The 25327-nt window shown below is 36.7% G+C and overlaps 1 protein-coding gene across 1 annotated transcript in view; it reads left to right on the top strand.

Annotated features, from left to right (window-relative positions):
- Nucleotides 1–25327, top strand: part of LOC114298648 (Cation efflux family protein) — a 34335-nt gene that overhangs the window by 5340 nt on the left and 3668 nt on the right. Inside the window, exons 3-11 of the mRNA XM_028243257.2 lie at nucleotides 4668–4800; nucleotides 4922–4977; nucleotides 5476–5590; nucleotides 5713–5770; nucleotides 5872–5990; nucleotides 6324–6443; nucleotides 19750–19851; nucleotides 19978–20050; nucleotides 20626–20693. Coding sequence (XP_028099058.2) covers nucleotides 4668–4800; nucleotides 4922–4977; nucleotides 5476–5590; nucleotides 5713–5770; nucleotides 5872–5990; nucleotides 6324–6443; nucleotides 19750–19851; nucleotides 19978–20050; nucleotides 20626–20693 — 844 coding nt within the window. The remainder of the gene's footprint in view (nucleotides 1–4667; nucleotides 4801–4921; nucleotides 4978–5475; nucleotides 5591–5712; nucleotides 5771–5871; nucleotides 5991–6323; nucleotides 6444–19749; nucleotides 19852–19977; nucleotides 20051–20625; nucleotides 20694–25327) is intronic.

Here is a 25327-nt window from a genome sequence, read left to right as displayed (position 1 = left end):
ACTGAAATTTCAAAACCATGGATGCAATTAAATGAGGAATTAATACTAAGGGTTTGTTTGGGGTGTCTTAAATAAGTGTACTTTTTGTCTTTTTGGACTAGAAAGTTGAGGAAAAAAATATGGATGTTTGGGTTAACTTTTTGACTTTTTATGAAAAAATGTGTATTAAAAAATTGTATAAATAAGTGTGTAGGAGAAGATAGGGTAGGAGGCCATACGGATTGACAGTGGAGTCTGCCGGGTGAGTAGATGAGAAAATATTGTCTCCCTTCTCAGGCTTTGATTGGATGGAGTTGTTTGGCCCATGGGGGCCCATTACGGGTCCCGTTTTTCTAATCGGAACCGTTCAATGTGTAGAACTTGTCGAATACTATATGCAAATAAAAAATCACGTTGATTGGATATCGATAGCTATCTGATCGTGTTAGTTTTTTTTTTTGTTAATTGTTAACTATAACACCATCCATTTTTATACATCCAATAGACGTGATTTTTTACAGGCATATAGTACTAGACGAGTTCTACATATTGAACGGTTCAGATTATCAAAACAGGACCCATGATGGTGCCCCACGGGCCCAACTTCACCATCCAAACTCTTGAATATACACATAATAATTTTTTTTGTCTCTGTCACTGACTAGTTCATCACGTCAGTACCAATCTTGGGCCATCTACTTTATATGTATTAATATTTGTATATTAATTTTTTAATATTTTATTTTGGTGAATAGTGATAACTTTTTAACTTTTTGAGTAATTTTTTTGACTTTTTCTAAGGTTGTCAAACCAGCCCTAAATTAGAAATTTATAAGGAATTGGAGTCGAGTCAAAAGATTTAAAATAAGTTTGACCATTTCCGAATAGTGAATGGAATTGTTTATTGTTTTGCTAAAATAGTAAATCTTGAATCATATGTGATTTTATGCATGATGTGTGTGTTTCATGGATTCTTCTATTCCTCGAAAGTATTTGTGTTCACTAAGGGCGTGGATATGTGTCTGACACTCGTATATTCAATTTAGACACGTGGATCGTCAATTTTTATGATGTTTGATGAAGAAAAAATATACATTTTCTAGCAAAGAAACATTTCTAGTCTTTCATATTGTTGAGAGTGAAATTTCATATTTTTCGTAATTTTTGTTTAAATTCAAATGCATTTTTACATAATTTATAAAAATTGGTGTTATTAAAGGCTCGCCTAGGTCCAAGGTTCATCAAGGCATAGTTAGTGCGATTTGGAACATCTCATGCTAGGCGATGTAAAACAAGCCCCATAAAGGCGCATGAAGCGCTTTTTTTAAAAAAAATGTTTGTTTATTACAATGACAACCCTTGATTTCAGTTAACGTCATTGTTTTTCTGGGTTACATACAAAGACTTTGATTGGATAGAACTCTTTTTGACCATACTAACAGTTGTCATTATGCTTCTTCTTCATCTCCGTAATCTCCTCCTAGTTCTTCTCTATGCTTATTTTGTTTGACACATCGATTTCATCACTATTTCAAATGTTTATGATTTATGAGTTAGATGTATGTGTTTATGTGAACCTTGAATTATTTGTCTATGATAAAATATTGATGTTTGTTGGTATTTATGTTTTAAAATATTTAATATTTCATTTTATTTATGTTGAATCTTGAATTATTTGCTTATATTAAATTATCTATTTTTTATCGTTAACATGAGCCTCGCTTTGATGAAGTTGGCACCTTGCCTTGCGTTTGGGCCTAGGAAACCTTGGTGTTTCATGTGCCTATCACCTTTAATAACATTGATCTTATCTAATAATATTATACAATATATAATATGTGTATGTGATGTAGCCCCGTACCCATATCCAACTTTTAGATACATATCTCAATATCCGAACATTTAGATTTATGAAATTTTGATGGTTGGGCATGAACCCACATTAAATACTCGTACCTAAGTTCATGTAACATAGTATATATATACATATGAAAATGTAAACATAGCATAACTAAATTGTAAATATGTATATATATATATATATAATCGCGTGTATCAATATAATTAATTGATCTCTTTTTATTTTATTATTTTGCAGAAATGATGCCGTTTCATGCATTATGCAAATAGGTATTTTATTGCAGTGATTTGTAATGAATCGTGAATCACAATTGAATCGTATGATTCACTCAATTTAAGATTCAACAGCATGAATCGAATCATGAATCACAAAATTCTAACAACCATGGGTTGGACTACAATTGAATATATGAATTGTAAGTTTGGTAACAATAAAGTTGCAATATTCGAGAATTGAATATCCAAACACGGATATATCGAATAGTGAATGATTTTGTGGTACAGTATCAATTATTACATAAAGAGGGAGAGCTTGGAGATGATGTGACCTAGAGAATCAAATTAGGTTGACTCAAGTGGAGCGACTCTTCTGGTATATTACGGGATCGATACTTAGTTGCACGACGCGGGAGCGGGAGCATGGAATCGTGACCCCTAAGAGAGTTGTAGGTTGGGAGCGTTTATATATATATTATATATAATATATATATTTTAAATAATATATATAAATATGTTGTGAGATATAAATTTTTTTTTCTCCAATTAATATTTGAAATATATTATAACTATCATAAATTGTATTTTATTTTGTGTTGTTAGATTTTACTAAGAATTAAAATCTATTTATTTTGTAGATACAAAAATTAACATTAATTCAATATATATATATATATATAAAGCCATTACATTTAGGGGTTGTTTGAGATGTTCTAAATAAGTGCACTTTTTGATTTTTTGTGAAATGTGGTTTGGGTATGGGTTGGGTTTGAAGTGATATGATAAAGATGTGATGTGACTTAAATAAGATGATGTGACTTAAATAGGATATTGACTTTTTGACTTTTTAGCTTTTTTAGAGGATGACAAACAAAGCCTTATATTTATAAAGGTAAAATAAATAAATAGAGAAATTAAAAAAATGTATTAGAATAATTATAAATATAGAAAAAATTATAATTTCAACCATTATACATCACAGGAAAAACAACCATTGCATCTGCCCATGTCATTATTATAATATAAACGCTACACAAAAAGTAACCATTAATATTGACTTATTGACTTCTTCCCCATCTTCTTTATTTAGTATTTATATTATAATCAAAAGAAATAAAAAAAGAAAGAGAAGAGAGATGCAGACAAATGAGAGAGAGAGAGAGAGAGAGAGAGAGAGAGAGAGAAGCGAGAAGCGAGAGAAGGAGAAGAGTCGATTGAGAGAGGAGGAGAGTCGATCGAGAGAAGGGGGACAAACAGATCGAGAGAAAGAGAAGAAGACAGATTTGCATTTCTTTCGCATCAAACTCGTGATTCTTCTACGAATCTGAGTCAGAAGCGTAGAATCGTGCTTCTAAGGAAGAATCGTGAGCAAGTTGAACGGTTCCTGCTACTAAGGATCGATAGATACCAACGAAATTGAAGATTTTTTTATTTTTATTTTTATTTTTTATATAGAGTAGTTGTATGTTTAGCAATATTTTATGGGACAAGATGTTGGGCAACTAAGGCATAATATTAATAAAATGAGTATAGTTAAGATGAGAATGTTAATATGGATGCATCTGAAATGAAAAGTGTATGTATTAGGTATTAGAGGTGGTTGACTGTGGACCTCTTGTAAGATGGCGGGTGGTAGTGAGAGACTTTGAACACTTGCGTTGTGGGGTTGTTGTGTGCAACCTATGCCAGTGTTATTATGTTGTGTGGTTGCATGCACGATATGCTTTCTACTCCAACGACAAACACAATCAGAGATGATCAAAGTTTGCTTTGACACCAAAATGATGTAGAATGTTGTAGGGCAAGAGAAAAGGGGAGGGGGGAGAGAAGAAGAACAAGGGTCACCATGCTAGCACAAATGGCAACAACCTTTAATACTCCATTTTATTCCAAAGCTGAATAATGCAAAAACCTAATAATTATAGGTTAAAAACCCTTATTCAAAATAGGAAACTAAATCTTATTATTATTTGAAAACTTAATCCCAAATAAAATAAGAACTGAAAATATTGTTGGAAGTCCTAATTAAACTATAAGTAAAAGTAAATAACATAAAAATTAAAGACATAAAATTACAATTATAAAGTCAAAATGTCAAAATTGTTGGATCCATGTTCCACATCCGGGGAAGACTTAAATTGGCATGGGTTATTTTAGTAAAATATGATGAGTTAATTTAATTTAATTGAACATATATTTCATGGCACAGTAAAATAAGGAAAAGATTCATGTAGCCAACCCCAATTGATTGGATCAAACGCTTTGGTTTGGTTTGTATACAAATATGTTGCACACACATTTATACAATTATTATTATTTTAATGTAGGAAATAACTGAAAGACCCTTCTACTAATTGCGAAGGCAGAGTGTGCTTATTCAACATTCATAAATTTACTGTCAATTAAGTTGAGTACTAGTTTAAAAATAGAAACTCACAATTTTTAAGTATGACATGTTATCTTTAGCAAGATTAGTTTGTGATTTTATTCAACATTTTCAAGAACTATCCCGTAAAAAATTGATTAAATATTAGTGGAAAATTTAGCATCTTGTTTCCACCATCTGAAAAATTAGATTTCTTTTCTTTGTGTATCAAAATTTTTTATGCTAGCCAGCGAGCAGTAACAACAGCATTATGGTGCAACTTTCTTGTCTTTTCTCTGAAGTTTGGGGTCTGGTTATCCACTTCAAGCCATGTCATGCTGGCAGAAGTTGTTCATTCAGCTGCAGATTTTGCAAACCAGGTACACGCTACTATTGAACTCATTTCTCATGTTCCTGCTGGAATGAACATTTCTATTTTTGCTTTATTCTATCTATGGATTAAAATGGGTGCAGAGTATCTAATTCATGTTGACGTTATAGGCACTTCTTGCTTACGGTTTAAGTAGTTCGAGACGTGCCCCGGATGCTATCCACCCGTGAGTGTTGTATATTGTAACACATTTTTGTCTATTGTTTCATATGCACAACTTGAAAAATTCAGCATTCAATGACTGATTCCAGTCTATAGCATTTTTTACATCTATCCAATTGATCCTGGATATCAAAAATGAATCTACATGCTTTCACATTTCTTCTTTCAGTTTCTATTTATTGAAACTTGATCTGAGCTTTGTTATCTCTCATTTTGAAATTTGAGTTCAATGGATAAGTTAAATTGGAGTTGTGATTCAGAGTAGAAAATTTTTGAACAATTTCATTACCAACATATATTTATAAAAAAATCATCATGAGCAGATATATCACATTTTTGACAAATGGGTGGCTTTTTGTAATGCAACTTGGAGGACCACTATATCATCTACAGGCCGTGTGTTTTATATATATTGAATGTTATGGAAATACGCTTGCACATATATTCATTAGATGCCTCTGGTTTTATGGATGTGCTGAATCCTATTCTTTTATGTTCACAGTTATGGTTATTCCAAAGAAAGATTTGTATGGTCCTTAATATCTGCTGTTGGTATCTTTTGTCTTGGTTCTGGTGCTACAATTGTTCATGGCATTCAGAACTTGTGGACTTCTCAGGTAATCAACCAATTGAATCGTTTCTTGACAAATCTTGTCCATTTTTTTTCATTCCTGAAATTTAGATGCTCCTGTGTTACATGAAACTGAGGTTTGTTGATCTATGTTCCTGTTTTATGCAGCCCCCTGCAAATATTCAATATGCAGCTTTGGTTATTGGTGGCTCATTTTTGATTGAAGGTATAAATAATGGCACAACAGTTTTAGGTTGCTGGTCTGTCCAAATATTCCTTTGGACAGACCAGCTTTTCTTCTCATAAGTAACTCTGGCCTTTCTTTAGGTGCTTCTCTTGTTGTGGCCATACATGCTGTCAGGAAAGGTGCAGCTGCAGAGGGTATGACAGTGAGAGACTATGTCTGGCGCGGTCATGATCCCACAGCTGTTGCAGTCATGACAGAGGTAGTCTGTTCATCTTTCATTACTGGAAGAAAAGAGACATTTTGGAGTGACGTCTAATAATGTTAGCTAAAGAAACTGGTACATGTAGCATATGCATCGTATGGAAATAAGGAACTGGAGTTAAGATTGTTAATATAGACACATTGTGCAACATTGCAATGCAAGGGCATGTGGTAACAAAATAAACAAAGATGTAGCCAAATTGAAATCATGTTATTCAGATTGCTGCAATTTTTACATTGAAGTAATTCTATTTTCTCTAATCTTGTCAAATCATGGTACTGCTGCTTCTGTCTGTGTTATCTGTCCCGTAAAATGCTGTCAAATATGCAGGATGGTGCTGCAGTAACAGGTCTGCTTATTGCTGCTGCATCATTGGTTGCTGTGAATACCACAGGAAATGCAATTTATGATCCCATTGGTTCAATTATAGTGGGCAATGTTCTTGGAATGGTAAGTGATGTGCTCATACTTGCCTTCAAATCTTTCAGCTTAATATAAATGTACACTAATTTTACTATATTGTGTTCAAGTAAATCATTTACATATTTGAAAGTTGTATTTGTCAACCTAGAGTTCAATTGCCGTAAACAAATTGTACAATTGATGCAAAACTTGGCTTCTAAAACTAAAAATAACCTCCTTTTTCCAAACATTCCATTTGTTTTTGAAGGCGTGTATGCAGCTTTTGCTCTATGTATTTAAAGAAAATCTAAGAAATGTATCACTATTACACATATATATAGTTGTTACAGATCAGCTATAGGCTACACCTGACACACAGACTAACACAAGTTTTAACAACTATTCCTAACTGATTTGTAACTGCCTTGATGAGCTGGACACATTAGTTGAAGCAACTGATGTTAAAGCTGCAGCTCGAGCTGCGGCCTAGGCTGCACTAGTATACTGAACGTTCCCCGACAAGCTGATGGGGTGAGTAAACACCTGTAGACATGCTCAAACGTCCTGGGAAAATCCCGTTTTGTTCATTTGGGCTCACTACAGTTCGGATTCAAATGTCACGGTTCTGAATCTAATCTCGCAAAGTGCAATGCGAGATTGATAAATCACCAAAGAGTCCAAATTCGGCAAATCGTTTTGAAAAACTGATTTTTAGAAAGAAGTGCCAAACATGGACTGCTTTGCCAGATATAGAGTCGCTATCTAAATATATTATTTTTGAAAAATTTAGGAAACCCTGACTCGTGCCTAAGGCCACGTGTCCGTCATCACCAAAGTTGCCTCGGCTCGGGAACTTGGGTACGAGAGGGGAAGGTCATACAATGAGCAACCCCGCTCGCCCGATCAAAGATCGGCCTTTACTAACATGATATCTTGTTTTTGAAAGCACATGTGCTCTTATTACGGTTATTAACCTAGAATTACTGTGTGATGCGCACAGCATACAAGTATAGACTGGTTCGCCTAAGTTGGAATAAAACATCTCGTATTTGTTTTTTTGAAAACGGTTTGCTACTCGCAAGTAGGCTAAAATGTGGATTTTGCCACCCTCAAGTGGGCTTTAGAAAACATGGTGATTTGCTACTCTCAAGTGGATTTAAAACTCGCAATCAATGAATTGTTCCAATTCAAGAAATCCAACCTTCACCCACAGGCATTCAGGCAGTTATATCACATAAGCAGTTATGGCAGTCACTCACACACATGCAAGGATGCTAAAGCATAAACACTTACCGAGTACTCCTAGCCAAAACAAAAGCTATTTTAGAAATCAATGCATGATTCTAGCTATGTCAAAAATGCCTAATGCAACACATACAAAATGCAACTAAGATAGGCTTGACTATTCTAAAATGTCATGTGAAATGCAATTTGATACATGTATTCAAACAGGAATTGAAATACAATGCAGTTAGTATGATGCGCCGAGCCCAGTGCATGCAAGACAGATGAATGGATGCAAACATGCGAGCGTAAGGATGCTAATTGAAACATGCCCTAAAACTAACCATCGTAAGCTGGTAAATAAAAGGGAGAAAGAAATGAGGATTGGAAGACATGCATCACACACACGCACACTTATTTACAATAGTTGTGCCCTCTCGACGGAGGGTCCGAATGAATAATACAGAACCGACTAGCTAATCTAAGCTAATCTAATTAAACTAGTTATTACACAACAGAATGAATAACAAGCTACAACTAATTATTACACAACTCTAACTAATTAACAAATTAACTAAGTTAACAATTAAATAAGCGTATAAACTATATGATGTAGGCTGCCTTAGCTCTGCTTTGGATGACAAAGGATCCATGCATGGTCGAGTCGCCTTGTTTGGAAATCCCTCGCGATGCCCCGACTTGCCTCTGTTTGCAATTGATCTCAGAAACTTGCACCAAGCTCCAGAGAGATGAAAATCCACCTTGGGAATCTTTAGGGATGCTGCCGACCAGATATTGGCCTTGGAGACCACCGGCCGACTAGTTTTTGTGGTGAAAGCCAGAAAAAGTGGTCGGCCAGCCACTTTATCTGGTCGGCCGACCAGTTTTTGCTGCTGGTTTCTGGTTTTCTGCAACAGAGGGCAAGAAAGGGGTGTGGCAATGTATTTGCAACACCTATATGCGCGACAACCCACCCTATCATTACATAAGCTCAAGGGAATGTAGGTCTCGACCCTCGGGCCACCAATCACACATCTCGATGCATGATGGCCGAGGGGCCGAATTGCGCAACTTGATATGGAATGAATGCACATACAAACATCTAAAGCCTAGAACTCCGTCATGTATAGTCAAGAGTGTCGGCGACTGGGAATCGAGGTACGTTTCATCACTTCGAGTATGAAACGTGCCTCGTTTCCCGTGTTTGGACTAACGCCTATTCCAAACACAATGCAACAAACATGGCATGCACTATGCGACCTCAAGTATGCAACCTAATGCGATACAACTTAGACATGCAAACATGCAAGGGATGGACATGCAAACATGCAACTAGCATACACAATGCTATGAATTACATGGCATACACAATGCTCATGACGCTTGCATACACAATGCACATGGTGACTAATATACATAATGCGATGAAAATGGCATGCACAAGTGTAATGATCAATCATGTAACATGGCATACTCAATGTTATGAACCACATGGCATGCTCAATACACAATGGACTTAAACCAAGATGGATAGGCCTCGACCATGTCCAAATCAGTGGCCAATGGTGATGAAATCAAGGCAACAAAACACATACAAGCATGTAAATGCAAGGGCCCAAGCCTAAGGCACAAAACACAACTTTCCAAAAGCATTGAAAGGATGCAACATGGAGTACAATGGCATATGATCCAGCACTGAAATGGAATGCAAGATGACTTAGAATCATGCAAAACAACTCATGTAAGGCATGTTGAAAGGCTTAAGCATCAAAAGCTAGTGAAGCATATTACACTACAAGCATGCATGGCAAGCATCATTTAACCAAGGGGCTTCAAAACAGAGCTAAGACAACCCAAAATATGAACAAAATCATGTTGGAGCATGGCCAAAATATGTTAGAATGGTGAGCCAAAACATCATGCAAACAAAGCTAGTTAACAAGATTTGTTCTACAAGTATATGAGCCACTCAAGAGACAACCAAAACAGCTTTAGACAGAGTTATGACGTGCCAAATGATGGTAAAAAATCCACTGAAATGGAGTCAATACATGCTAGCAAGACATGCTACTTTGATGGGCCACAAATGGGATTACACTACACATACTAGATGCATGCACAAGGTGACCAAACCAGCCATGGACAGACTTAAGGCAGGTCCTAAAAGTCACAATAAAGCGCCTGAACCAAGCCTCAAAAGTAAAGGGATACATGCTCCTTTGATAGGCCAAAAATGCAAGCAAACAAAACCAAAAGAGAGGGGGTCACCCCCCTCTGGTTTTAGGCCTCAAAACTGCATGCCTACCACTGAAAATCCACTGGATTTCAGTGGCTATAAGGCCAAGCAAGGACTAGCTCAAAGGCCCTAAGGCATGGCCCAAAACAAGGCCAAACAAGGCACAAAAGGGGGTAGAACACCCCCAACACCCAACGAGCCTCAAATAAACATGTTAAGTACTCAAAAATAAAGCTTTTTGTAGTTTAAAGTTAAGCCAAGAGAAGCATGCAAATATGGCTAAGAGACTAATCCAAATAGAGCTAAAAAGGGGAAAAAGAAGGTTACCCTTGAAGCACTGCAACAACAGCAATTCCTCCAGTCCAAAACCAACTCTTATGACCCAAAAACCACCTCCAATGATCTCAGCTCAAATGTGGTGGTGTGTGGCTAGGAGTTGTAGTGCAAAAGTGAAGGAATAACACTCTTTAAGGCACCAAATATAGAGATATAGAGGGAGATACACACTTGTGCCTTAGGCCAAAATTCAGAACCTCTCCCATGGAGAGAGCCCTCTCTCTTATAGAAAAACACAAGTTAAAGCTTCTTGGAGAAGCTAAAACTTGGATGCAATCTCCATACACGTGTATGGAGGGTATAGTTTGTGCCCTCCAGCTGGCACAGTTGGCATCCACACAGTTTGCCAAAACAGGGGGAAAGCTGCCGACCAGAAAAGGTGGTCGGCCTGTTACTTTTAGTGGTCGGCCGACCACCCAAAGTGGTCTCCCAGAAAAAAAGTGGTCGGCTGTGGGAATTGGTGGTCTTCACATTGAAAGCAAGCCAATGGTGGGGTGGAAAACCAGAAAATGTGGCCCAAAGACCAAGAAAACCAGTTTCCCGACCAGAAAATCGGCTGGTGGGGAGAAAAGTGGTCTCTAAGGATAAAAGCTGGTCTCCCACCCTTGTACCACTTCCCAAACATGGAAAGTAAGGTTTGTACCTAAGACAAACCAAAATGAATGCATGCGAGGGTTCGGGAGGCAAGACGCGCGGCCGGGAGCCCCGAAAACTAGATGCCGAGCATCAAAAGTGGCGTATGACCACAAAAGTGGTCTCCCAGACCACAGTGTCCCTCTAGACAGAGGAAACAAGGTGTGTTCCAAAAACCGTGCCAAACGGAGAATGTTAAGCGGTCCCGAGCCGAGGCGCACGGCCGACGGTTTCAAAAATCGAAAACTAGTCTCTAAATGGGAACAGTAGCCTACGACCACGAAAAGTAGCCTACGACCACTGAGAGATGGTCTACAAGACCTCTCCCTCCCTCCGGGAAGAGAAAACAAAACTTGGTCCGAGGACTGAGTCAAAGTGCAAAGGGTCCCGAGGTCCGGAGGCGAGGCTCTCAGCCAAGAATTCCGAAACCTCGAAATGAGCACAACATGCGCAATCACCGAGCGCTCAATCGATGATGTTTGAGTTTTAAGGTCGGTCAAAAATGGGGTGTCTACAACACTATGAGCTTGGTTTTTAGATACTGAAATCTAGAAACAGATAAGGGCCTGGTGAACAAATCAGCCAATTGATCAATGGTTAGGATGTACTGAAGAGTAAGATGTTTAGCAAGCACTTTATCATGCACAAAATGACAGTCCATCTCTATGTGTTTAGATCGAGAGTGGAAGACAGGATTAGAAGCAAGGGCAACGGCTGAGAGATTATCACACCAAAGAATAAGGGTAGTTGGAGAAGGAATGGACAAATCTTTGAGTAACATTGTGATCCAACTTAGCTCAGCAGCAGTATGAGCTAAGGCACGATATTCAGCCTCAGTTGATGATCGTGACACTGTGTTTTGCTTCTTGGCCGACCAAGAGATGAGGTTAGAACCAAGAAAAATGCAATACCTTGAAGTAGACTTTCTGTGAACAATATCCCCGGGCGAATTAGAGTTAAAAAAGCCATGAAGATCAAAGGTGCTTGGACTGTAGGTAAGACCATGATCAAGAGTCCCTTGAACAAACCTAAGAAATCTTTTAACTTGGGCAAAATTACCAATTGTAGGAGCATGCATATACTGGCATGCTTGTTTGACTGCTAAAGACAGATCTGGTCTAGTAATGGTGTGGTATTGCAAAGCACCCACAATGCTTCAATAAAGAGAAGGATTATCAAAAGGAAAAGAAGCATTAGGAGGAAGACTAGGCTTGACTGAAATAGGAGAAGCACAGGGCTTACAAGAAGAGAGACCAGCTTTAAGAAGAACATCCTTAGCATATTTCTGTTGAGACAAGACATAATGGACTGAGATGCCAAGAAAGCTCTGTTATTAGAATTGTACGATTTGCGATTTGAATCATACGATTCGATTCGATTAAGTAGGTAATCGATTCGAACAAGTTGTGTGAATCGCAAATAGCTATGAATCGTAGGTGACTTGGTGAACCGAATCAGTGAATCGTGAATTGATTTGATTTGCTAAAATCGATGTTTGACTTGCCTTTTTGATTTTTTATTGTTGAAAAAGGGTTCACACAACCTTTTTAAGGTTTCTAGGATTACTATATGCCATCTTTTGACTTTCTTTTTCCCTATTTACTCTCAAATACTCAAACCTTAGTGGGAAAAAAATGAACTCTCTCTTTCTACAATATTTTAGGCTTATATATTCAATTTTATTTAAGTACTTGCATTTACAAAATGAATTTTTTGAAGGCATCAAGTGATACTTTGAAAAAGTTTGAAGATTTTGATTTTTTAACGTTGTAAAAAGTTAAAATCATTGTTGTTGAGTTATTGTTTCTTGAAAATTGAAAGTTTGTCTTGATTTGCTTTCTTTATTAAGAACGGTTGATAAGAAATAGTATCTAAAAGGGAAAAGGTGAAGTGGTAAACATGGGAATTAGCGTAAACTTCTTACCCATACCACAAGATCATCATTTAAAACAATATTTTTATTGATTTAAGTCAAAATATTTCATATTTATTAGATATATTTAATACCTAATTGTGTAGATATATTTTCTATGTAATTAAAAGAGGGTGACCGAATCTTTACGATTCACGATTCGATTCGATTCGCGATTCGGTACAATATCATTTTGATTCACGATTCGAATCCCGATTTGGCAACTATGCAAGAAAGTAGGAAATATTTCCTAATTCCTTCATAGAGAAAGCTTGATGCATTTGAGTAATTAGGTGCTGAATATGAGAAGAGCTATTTCCTGTCAGCAAAATGTCATCCACGTATATCAAGAGAATAGTCATTGTGGTAGCAGTCTTCTGAATGAACAAGGAAGAGTCACATTTGCTATTTTGAAACCCCTGAGAAAGTAAGAATGCTGAAAATGTGGAGTACCAGGCTCTTGGTGCTTGTTTGAGGCCATATAAAGCCTTGTGAAGCTCGCACACGTGACCAGGTGAAGTAGAGTCCACAAAACCAGGTGGTTGAAGCATGAAACCTCGTCCTCAAGCTTACCATGACGGAATGCATTAGATATATCTAGTTGTTTCAGTGGCCAGTTGTACTGAAGAGCTAAACAAAGCAAAATCTGGATTGTGGGCTGTTTGGCAACTGGACTAAATATCTTTTGAAAGTCAATATCCTCCTGTTGTAGATATCCCTTTGCAACTAATCGAGCCTTGTGTCTTGTAGTTGTACCATCAGAATTCCTTTTAACTTTAAATACCCACTTACAACCTATGGCATTTTTGGCAGGTGCCAACTGAACTAGAGACCAAGTTTGTTGTTTCTGAGGAGCTCCAAATTCATCTAACATAGCCTGATGCCAAATAGGAGATAAGAGAGCTTCCGTATAAGAGGGAGGTTCTGCATCTGCAAAAAGAGAAGCAGAGATGGTGGTGGCTAAACAGAGAGGGGCAGCTGCAGCCTTAGATCTAGTGAGCATAATATAAGCATTTGAGGGATGAGAAGAAGGTAACAAAGGCAACTGAACGGATAAGGACTGAATAGGAATAGAGGGGGCCTGAATGGGTGACACATGAGGAATAGAACCTGCTGCAATAGAAGCATGAGAAGCAGTAGAAGAGGAACCACGAGGTGAAGGAGCTGCAACAGGAATTGAAGCACTAGGACCTGAAGAATTCTGAAGAAGAAGTAGAAACAGAAGAAGACTGATTCTGAGATGGAGCAGAAGACCAGAAAAAAGTTTGAATAGTGGCTTTAGAAGAAGGTGAAGATAAAGAGGAAAAGGGAAACACTGATTCATTGAAGATAACATGCCTAGAGAGGTAAATTTTACCAGTTTGTTGGTCTTGACACCTATAACCTTTACCAATAGGATGATAACCCAGAAAATCACTAGAGACTGATTTAGGTTGTAGCTTAGTAGGGGTCTAAGGCTTGAGCCAAGGGAAACATTGGCAACCAAAAGTTTTAAGATAGGAATAATCTGGAAGTGAGTGAAAATGAACTTCAAAAGGGGATTCATGAGCTAGAGTAGAGGAAGGCAACGTGTTAATGAGGAAAGTAGCATCAGCTACTGCATCAAACAAATAGTTTTAGGGCCATCAAACAAATAGTGTTAGGGCTTGGAAGAATGATGGAGAAGGGCAGTGGCAGTTTCAGTGATATGCCTGTGTTTTCTCTCTGCTATGCCATTCTGGGAATGGGTGTAAGGACATGAATGTTGGTGTACAATACCATGAGCAGTTAAAAAATCCTTTCATTTTGGTATTAAAATATTCAGTGCCATCATCTGTCCTTTAAACCTTTAAAGAAGTATGAAACTGTTTTTCTGCATAAGCTTTGAGGTTAAGAACTTAGTATAGGCTAAAGGATAGAGCCAAGTAAACCTACTGAAATCATCCACAAACAGTACATAATATGTAAAACCAGAACTAGAAGCAAACGGTCCCCAAACATCACTATGTATGAGAGAAAGTGGTGCATACACAGTTGATTAGACAATTGAAAAGGAAGTCTATGCGACTTTGCAACACAACAATCAGTACAAACAGGTACTGAGGTCTTAATTGAAATAAAAGACAAAGAAGATTTAAGAAAATCAAACTTCATAGGTGATGGATGTCCCAATCTATTATGCCAGATAGACTGAGGAACAGGTGGAGATGCAGATGTGAAATAAGCCTGTGATGGAGAAGCAGTAGTAGCAGCATGAGAAGTATGAGGATGAAAATGATATAGACCATTGACATTAGAACCCTGATGAAGGATTTTCTTCGAAAACTTGTCCTGAATGACAAAAGAAGAATAAAAAGTGATTAGACAATTATTATCTTTGGAAAGCTTTTGAACAGACACAAGATTAGAGGTAATAGCAGGAGTATGAAGAATTTTATTTAGGCGAAAAGAAAAATGAGGAGTTGGAAGTAATCCTTTGCCAGTGTGCTGAATTGGATCAGGTCCTTGATAAGACTGATAGCAATTCAAATTACTCAAATCATGAGTAATATGATCAGTAGCTGCAGAATCCAAGTACCAAGGTTGTTGTGGAGAAGCAGAAGAAGAAGATGGATTGGAGGAGGCAACAAAGGCCTTGGATTACTGCTGTGAAGAAGAAGAATTGAATGGCTGAAATTGAGAATCCATCCTGTACCAACACTCAAGAGCTGAGTGACTCAGACCTCCACAGATCTGACAAGCCTGAGAAGAAGATCGTTCTCTACCTTTATTCGAGTAACGACCATTACCTCTGTAAAAACCACCTCTACTTGAAGAATCAGAACCTTGACCTCGTTGTCCTCTCTGCCTTTGAAGAATCTACCTCTGGAATGGCCATATGATTGACCTCTTGAATTGTAGTTAGAAGAACCTCCAACAGAGGAGAAAGCCACAGTTGGTTCAGTCATTGACGGTTTGTGCAGTTCGGATTCAATATGAATCTATTCGGAACAAAGCAGAGATGACAATTCATCCATGGTGATGGACGCTGATCTTGCTCTAATGGTAGTTTTGAATGCATAACACTCATCAGGAAGTCCATTCAAAGTAATTAGAACAAGGTCCTCATCTTCAATGGAAGCAGGGGCTAGGGCAAGTTGATTAGCCAATTCTTTAATTTTTGACAGATAATCATCAATGGAGTCACTTTTCTTTGTGATGCTATTCAGTTTATTCTTTAACTGATGAACATGCGATCGAAAAAGAGTGGTAAATCTCTTATTCAAAGCAAAGCAAAGCAAAGCAAAGCAAACCTCACCTCAGAACAACGATGAAGATGAAGAATCGTTGAGTAAATCGAAGAAGACAAAGTCGCAGTGATACAACTGAGCAAATGTGCATCAATCAACTCCCATTGTACAAACTCAGGATTATGTTCCTGATGAATTCTTAATCTTCGCTGCAGGACATGGTATTGTACCATCAACATATCCAAGAAGATTAGTTGCTCGAAGAATATTTCTGAGTTTTGACTCTTCCAGATCACGAAATTTGAAGCATGGAGTTCACAGTGATGAATGAGGACAAATTTGAAATTAGTAATGTGAGAGTTGAAGAAAGAATAGAAGAAATCATGGAAGAAGAAGCCATGGTTGGATCGTCTCGTGAGAGCTTGTAGCTCTGATACCATAAAGAAAATCTAAGAACTGTTTCATTTCAATGCTTGATTACAATGTATCACTACTACACATATATATAGTTGTTACAGATCAGCTATACCTACACCTCACACACAGACTAACACATGTTCTAACAACTATTCCTCACTGATTTGTAATAGCCTTGATACACTGGACAGATTAGTTGAAGCAACTGATGTTGAAGCTATGGCTGATGCTGTGGCTGGAGCTGCGGCCTGGGCGGCACTAGTATACTCCGCAGTATTTACTTTTCACATGGTTTTGTACCTTCTCTTTGGGATTCTGGATTATTTGAGTAATGCTACAGATTCACATTTGAGACCCCCAAATACATCCCCACTGATGTGGCAAGGACGTAGAGCCCCACATAATTAAGTATGTGACAAATTAAAAGTTAACACCTAGCATTCCACATCATTGTGGGGATTTTATTAGGTGTCTCAAAGATTTTCCGGATTATTTTGCCATCGTTATTGTTTGATATCAGGATATCTTGGAACCCTGATTAGAGTTGAGGAATTGTCAGTATCAATGCAGAACAAATCAAACAGGAAATTTGCTAGAAGAAAGGTGATGCATGATTATATGATAGGGCATATGATTTGTCTGGCTTAAGTATTTGTAATATGTCATGACCATCACAATTGGTTCAGGAAATATGTACAATATCTGGTATATTTAGGTATAATTGAAATTTAATGGGTAGTCTTGATTTTCATTTTTTTGTTCAAAAAGTTGGCAAATTGAGGAATTATTTGGACTAAGCCAGTATTAGTTTTACAGAAAATTTGGGAGGAAGGAAGATGATGCATATGTATAAAATAGGAAATATTTTCGGTCATTGCATAATTATTTGGAATACTTCTTGGTCACTAGAACTAAGTCAGGAACACCAGTTATACTGTCACAATGAGTAGAGGAATATTCTATTCAGTTTGGTCCGGGTTTAAGGAAAATTTCACACTGAACCAAACCTTTTGGTTTTGTGCTCATTCATATGCACCAAAACCGTCCGACTAGTAAGCATGGACATGGGTCACAACAATAAAAAATATTTTATATATTTGTATTTGCTATGCAAATTAATATTACATCCTCAAACAATTGAAGTTAATGAAAACTAACACAAAGGCTCAGTTTGTTTCAACGTAAAATATTTTATGTAAATTAATTTTGCCAAAAAAATTTTCTTTTTATTTTTTGGTGTTGGTTGATACTTGAAACAAAATTTTTCTATTATATAGATAGAAGCCAATGAAGAGCCACTCTTTTGCCTTTGAAAAGATTAATGTGCTGAAAGGGTCAAACTAGAAGTACACTTTCTAAAAAATTGACTTACGGAATTTTTTTGGGTAAGTCATTTTGGGGACTATGACCAAAAAAAAAAAAAAAAAAAAAAAAAGTTATTTTTTGTTCAATCAAACAATAAAAAACGCATAAAATATTTTTTTAAAAAATATTTTACGTCAAAACAAATGTAGCCTTAAAAAGGAAACCCCATTTTAAAGTTAACTCTTACCATTTTTGTATGTTTAATGGATGATCTATTAATTATTTAAATCTAAACAAAAACTAATAAACATTCAACATCTAATGCATCCCGTACGCGTCCATGCTGTCTCCCTATGTCCGACATTGCTACAACACCTGTTTTGGAGTGTCGGTGCTTCATAGCTGATCGAAATTACTAAATCACTTAACCAAACTGATGTGTAGTGGGACGGTTCAGTTTAATCATTTTAATAAAATCCCACTACACAATTACAAGGATTTAACAATATACAAATTTGCATACGATACAAACATATTTATGTTTATATATATCATATATATATGTGAGGGAGGGAGGGAAGGAGAGAGAGTGAGTTGATTTTTAGAAATCATATGCATGATAAGTGTTATTAAAGGTGATAGGCACACCAAAGCGTCAAGGTCTCCTGGGGCCTAGGCACAAGGCTCAAGGCGACGCACAGGCTTCCCCGAAGTGAGGCGCACTTTGTATGGGGAAAAAAAATAAATTTAATACAAGTAAATAATTTAGGGTTCTACATAAACAAAATGAATATTTAAACATTTAGTGTTTTTTTGGAGATTAGGAATTAGGGCTAATATTTCTTCTATCATTGATTTGGGGTTGAATGCCCAATGTATTGGCATCTGTAATAAGAGTAGAGATCTTCTGTAGCTGCACCATATTAAATCAATGGTCAGATTTTAAATAAAATCAATTAAAGCAACAATAAAAAAAGCCCTCAATACACAAGCCTTGGGCCAATCAGGCGCTTTATCATAGTCGTCTGGCCTGGAACATTATAAGGCACAAACCTTGGTCCTGGACGGCACTTGGGCCTAGGCGCACCTTATCGAAGTCGTTTAGCCTGGAACACTACAAGGCGCAAACCTTGGGCTTGGATGGGACTTGGGCCTAGGCGCGCCTTTAATAACACTGTGCATGATCATTAACTGGATAAGAGAACCATGATAAGATGAAGAGGAAGAGCAACAAAATCAAATGAATACCCATGGATCAAATGAATACCCATGGATCCACTTCTCTGCTGATCAGAACCACGACACCCCCCTTCGTAATAGATTAGTGAGATCCTCTATCTTCTTCCTTGTTTGACAGATCCTGATAACCACTACCAAGGGGTAATACCATATGAAATCCCTAAAAAAACCCTTAACACAACCAAATCTTAAAAGCCCAAATACAATAGAAAACACAAAACAATTCTAGAATTCCATATCACAGAGGTCAAATGCTTACATCAAATGGGTTGGACAGAACTGAAATGAAAGATTGTTATTAAAGTTGAGGGAGAGAGTTAACAGGACGTGAGGGGAGGAAACCTAGCTGCTATAGTTAAAATCCCATCCATGTTACAAAGTAGATTGAAGAAAGAATTGACCAAAAAAAAAAGAAAAGAAAGAAAGAATGACAGAGCAGAAGTTGTGACTGAGGCTGTGGATTTGTTTATGCATGTGTTGTAGAGAGAGGGGACTTTGAGGAGTCACTGAAGGGGGGCTGTGATGTGACTAAGGAAGAGGGGTGTCAGGTGTGTTTTAGTTTAGAGAGATAGAGGACGGGTTGTAATGAATTATGCAAAGAATTAATTCGATTCAATCATGGTGGCAAAATAATTCTATACACATTATTATGTGTTGTGATTTATGTCATAATGGTTATCACTTTTTCATATATGAGGGAGAAATAATACAACAATAAATGTATACATGCATGAGGATTGTCTTTTTGGGGAGATAACAAAGTATCTATAGGCTATAGGTGGCTATTATTCATTTGTAAACAAACTTTGAGGATTGTCTTATTCTATAAAAATTTTACTGCAGGTGGCTGTATTTCTCATTCAGAGGAATCGTCATGCTTTGATTGGTAGAGCAATTGATGATCATGATATGGAAAGGGTTCTTCATTTTCTGAGAAATGACCCGGTAAAATCTACGATATCGCTTCTTCAATGACAGTGAAATCCAAGTTTAATAAATGAAGTTTTCTGTTGCAGGTTGTAGATGCTGACAATGAAATCCAAGTTTAATAAATGAAGTTTTCTGTTGCAGGTTGTAGATGCTGTATATGACTGTAAAAGTGAGGTGATTGGGCCTGGATTTTTTAGATTTAAGGCTGAAATAGGTGAGCCTTCATGTCATTTCCTATTATTTATGCATTTTCAATGAATTCTGGTTTCAAAAATGTCATCAAATGTATGTGTACTAAATTAAATAGATTTTTCTGTGACATTTTAAAATGTGAAATGCCTATGCCTACCAACATTGTCAGCAGTACTGTAAACATTTTGACAATAGATTTCATATGTTTACTGCTATGTCTGCTGTAAACAATATAATTTCTTTATGCATTCTGATATACTATGATATAATCTTATATCCGTCGTCCCATTGACTTTTCTTGTGATTTCTTAATGACTTGCATGTCATGTTTTACACATAACTTGATGTATCTTAAAAAAATGGGTGTGTTATATTTCTTAATTTGTGCTAGAGAGATGCATGTGACTCTACCCTCCCATAAATTCAAGACTTGTATGGCCAATGGTATCCTGATGATGATGACACTGTAATTTTATAGCAATACCAAAAAAGTTCAGTCTAATCTTCTAGTTACATTTTGGGGCCTGTGTAATTTGATACATTAATTTATTATAAAAAACGGGTAAAATTGTAATCTGTTGAAGCTTTGTGAGGCAGATTTCAATGGTGTCATACTGGTGCAGAATTATCTGAAAAGGACAGGACGTGAAGAGTGGGCCAAACAGGTTACTATGTTTTCCTTTAATCGTTTATTTTTCTTTTTTCATTTTGGTTTTTTATTTCGATTCAAGCATGTAGTTACATTTTGTAATGTTATGAGTATACTAGGAACTTCAGTAGTCTTCACTACAAAATGTAATGCCTTGACAAGCTACTCTAGGCCATCCTGTTGTATCCAGGGTGTTTTTTTTTTTTTTTTTGGGTTGGGGGGGGGGGGGGGGGGGGGGTTGTGGGTGTGTGAATAAGTCATAAATTAAGACAATAAAATATACACAGCTACAAGGGGCATACCCCAAGCCTTAACAACTATGCAGAGCAACAGAACAAAACAAAGCTAACCAAATCATTATTTCATTTCCTTGAATTGGAATAGCCCTTGTGTTTTGTGTCTAATCCAGCTCAATATTTTCACTCAATCCAATATGCCATTTATTCTGCATGTGTAGCATGCATGCATAAGAGCCTAATTCTTTTGTTTGTTTCATAGATCTCTAGGGAAAACTATGAATAAATGATGATGACCCAGAAGTTAAGCCTGTCCGAATCCAAACATGGGCTAGGACACAAAATTCAAAGGGATTGATAATCCCGGCATGAACTGTCATGACCCGAACCCGCCCTCATGGGATTAAGGTCATAACCGGCCAGTAATCAAGAGATTACCTATGGCCTCAAACCAAATAAAATATATTCTAACAGAGTTAAGGGGCCAAACGAAAGCAACTAAAAATTTTGTCTATAGAGCCGTGCTTACATGGCACATCATAACATTTCACATTTATTCGTTAATAACTCATGTCAAAAGGGAAAATAACCCAAGTTCTATACATACAGGATCATTCACGTCTAAGTCAGTCAAATCCAAAGCTTATATACAAAAATGATCCAATGTTTCGCCAATATAGCAAAATTATAGCAAAAGGACAAAAAGAGGCGAAGACAAGTCTCGTGCGTAAGACGTTTGGGCTGACTCTTTAAAGCCTTGACTGTTTCTTACACACTTCACTGAGGCTGGGTTTGGACATCTCTTGGCTCACCTACAGACACATGAATGAGAGTGAGCGAAAGCCTAGTGAATAATATCAAGTTAAAAGAGATACATGAACGAACCTTGAAACAGTTACATCAAAGGCTTTGGGCCCAATTCATGTTTCAATCTAATATATTGAACGACTAAGATCCAAACGTATCAAACGGCCTCGGGCCCAATTCACTCATATCCGACGGCCTTCGGCCCATTCATTCATGTACAACGGCCTTTGGCCTAATCGTCCGTATTCGACGGCCTTTGGCCCAATCATTCATGTCAAACGGCCTTGGCCCAATCATTCATATCAAACGGTGTCTGACGGCCTTGGGCCCAATCATTCATATCAAATGGTGTCTGACGGTGTTTGGCCCAATCATATAGCATAACAAATATTTGTCCACAATTCTGTTTAACAAACTTATAAGACTGATATGGAAATAAGCAATTGGACAAATAACATGCTTCAAATATCTTTACTAAGATATTATTCATAGTGATCTGCCGGTGGATTTGCTCTCGTGCTTGACCCTACACATTTCATGAACATAATGGGTCACAAATGATTCAATCCGTTCTTAATTCATACATCCCTCTTAGGCTTCTTTCTTATTCGTTCAACTTATTTACAATGCTTAATATATGCCTAAGAGTACTTAGAAATGAAAGAGAACGGAAAATGAAACACAAAATATCTGTACAAATTTTCTGAAACAGGGCTCCCCGCTTGAGCGTGAATTTCGCCGCTCGAGCGGACCCCCATGGCCTGCAAAAGTACTGGTTGCCTTATTTTCACGCTTGAGCGTGAAGTCGGGCGCTCGAGCTGAAAGTCACACTACATGGTTCCCCGCTCAAGCGGACATCCATGTCTGCAAAAGTTCTGGGAACTAGCATTTCACGCTCGAGCGGCGCTTTCCCCGCTCGAGCGGACATGCCAATTTCTGTGTTTTCCAGAATTGTTTTTCAAGTGCAACCTTGATATTCAAAGGTCCAACATTCATGTTTTTGGTTCAAAAACGTGGAAACACAATATATAGCATAAGGATGTAAGCAATATGAGGCCAATTATTCAAAATCCATAATCATACTCTTAAATTAATCAACATTTCTCTTGTATGGTTGAAACCTATGAAGCATGGACACTCCAAAATTGATGCCGTAGCAGTGTCCGACACGCGGACACGCCGGGGACACGGGGACACGCCGTGGACACGTACGGGACACGCCAGATGGCGTGTCCCTTTAATTTAATGATTTTTTTTGGAAGGGGACACGGCAGGGACACGGAGGGGACACGCGTGTCCATTTCTGGACACGCCATGGGACACGGCGGGGCTCATTTTTGAATTTTTTATATTTATTTGGGGTCAAAGTATAATATAAAGTAAAAAAAAAAAAAAAAAACAAGCCCTAATCGACACTGAGTAAAAGGAGAAAAATCAAACCTGCCTTCTCTCTCTCAGTCGAAGCCCTCTCTCTCAGTCGAAGCCCTCTGAAGTTGATCGAAGCTGTCTCTCAGTCGCAGACCTCCGACGTCGATCGCAGCTCTCTGACGTCGATTGAAGCCCTCCGACGTCGATCGAAGCCCTCTGACGTCGATCGCAGCCCTCAGTCTCTCCTTCAGTCGATCCAGTCATCTTCGAGGTGAGCCCCTCTCTCTGCGTCTCTCGCTCTCTCTCTTTCGCCTATCTCCTTCTCTTTCGCTCTCTCTCTCTCTCAGCTTTCGACTGATGAGATTGAGTTTTATTTTTATTTTTATTTTTTTTTACGTTTATATATTATATGTAACATACTCTTTTTTTTATTTATTTTTTATTTTGATATATATTAATAAGCCTCTTTTTTTTTATTTTTTTTATTTTGATATATATTATATATAAGACTCTTTTTTATTTTTATTTTTATTTGTTTATATGTTTATATATATATATATGTAAGAACTTTTTTTTTTAATTATATGTTTATATATATGTATATATATAAAATTGTATTTAAATTCTGTTTTTTTTATTTAAACTCTTTATTTAGATGAGACTGTTTTTTTTAATTATATGTTTAAATTCTGTTTTATTTAAATTCTATTTAAGCTCTTTTTTTTGTTTTTTTTTTTATTTTTTTATTTATCCTTCTAATGTTAATGTTAATTTATAGGAAAAATGTCTAATACGAATCTACATAATAACACATAAAAATATATATATATATAAAAAAAAAAAAAAATCGCCGTGTCCCCTGCCGTGTCCGTGTCCCCATTTTTTGGAAATTGCCGTGTCCCGTGTCCGTATCCGTGTCCGTGTCAGTGTCCGTGCTATGCATTCAAACTTCATATAACCTTCATATCTCCATTAATCAAACATTCATGTCAATTTTGACTCCAATTCTAGTACAAATCAGTGTGTTTGGTTTGAGTTTTCTGGATTAAATTTTTTGAAAACTAAGTTTTTTGGTTTTCGTATTCTTTTGTTTTTAGTGAATATTTTTAAAATTTTAAACATTTTTTTTACTTTTTTAGATACACCTTAGTTAGATGTATCTAAAAAATAAAAAATTTGTGAAAAAATATTTTAAAAAATTAATAAATACATAGAAATATAAAAAATGTACTGAATTCTTGTATTTTTTTTTTTGTATTTTTGGTATTTAGTGAATTTTTAAAAGATTTTTTTTACAATTTTTTTACTTTTTAGGTGTATTTATATTAGCTGTGTCTAAAAAGTAAAAAAATTACTTAAAATATTAAAAAAATTCAGTAAAAACAAAAAAACACGAAAAATAAGAAAGTAGAATTTTCTGAAAAGTGTTTTCTGAAAAATGAAAACAAGCAAGCTGAATGGCACTTCTAATCATGAAACTCATGCAGATTATGCATGCATGAGAGATTTGGTGCCCAATTCTCCTTGTTTAATATGATTCATGCTCAAATATTCAAATTTGTAGCAATTCTTTGCATGCATGTACATAAAAGATTCCAATCCTTCAATTTCATCTCAATTTATGTTCTTGATCACCCAACTAGCTTGAATACACAAATTTACAAACTTATACTCATGAATTCATACTCAAGTGCTTACCTAGAAGCTCTAATCACCCAAATTATGGTTAATTCTTGAATTGATCTCCAAGATCTTCAAGCTTCTTGACTAATTCTTCAACTTGAGCTCCCTCTCTCTCTCTCTAACCAGCACACACACTCTCTCTCTAGAGTGATTTTCAGCCAAAATGAATTCAAGAGAGGGGATTGAGTGTAATGAGGCCCTTTATATAAGCTTTCCTAATCAAATTTGATTAGGCCAAATAATGGAGCTTAAATTAATCGTTCTGAATCTAATTATTTTTATCCGAATAAGTTTTCAATTAAATTTCACCGTAGGCTCTAAAAATTGCGCTAATCACAATGATAATCAATTTCGGGTTCTGTGGCCGGTAAGGCCTTCAATTTAAATTCTAAAGCAGATAATCAAACAGATTTTCCTGCGGTGAACAGATAGAAATTCAAAACCACATATATTCATATAAATGGCACTCAAAATCATATCAAACACATAATCATAATCATAATTAAGATTAATTAGCATAATACGGACCAGGGTTATCACACGAACAGTCTTAGGA

This window comes from Camellia sinensis, chromosome 4 (assembly GCF_055761805.1).
Source record: "Camellia sinensis isolate YWXY chromosome 4, ASM5576180v1, whole genome shotgun sequence".
NCBI classification, from domain to species: Eukaryota; Viridiplantae; Streptophyta; class Magnoliopsida; order Ericales; family Theaceae; genus Camellia; species Camellia sinensis.
The sequence above is the reverse complement of the archived record's forward strand: the minus strand, read 5'-3'. Positions and strand labels throughout refer to the sequence as shown.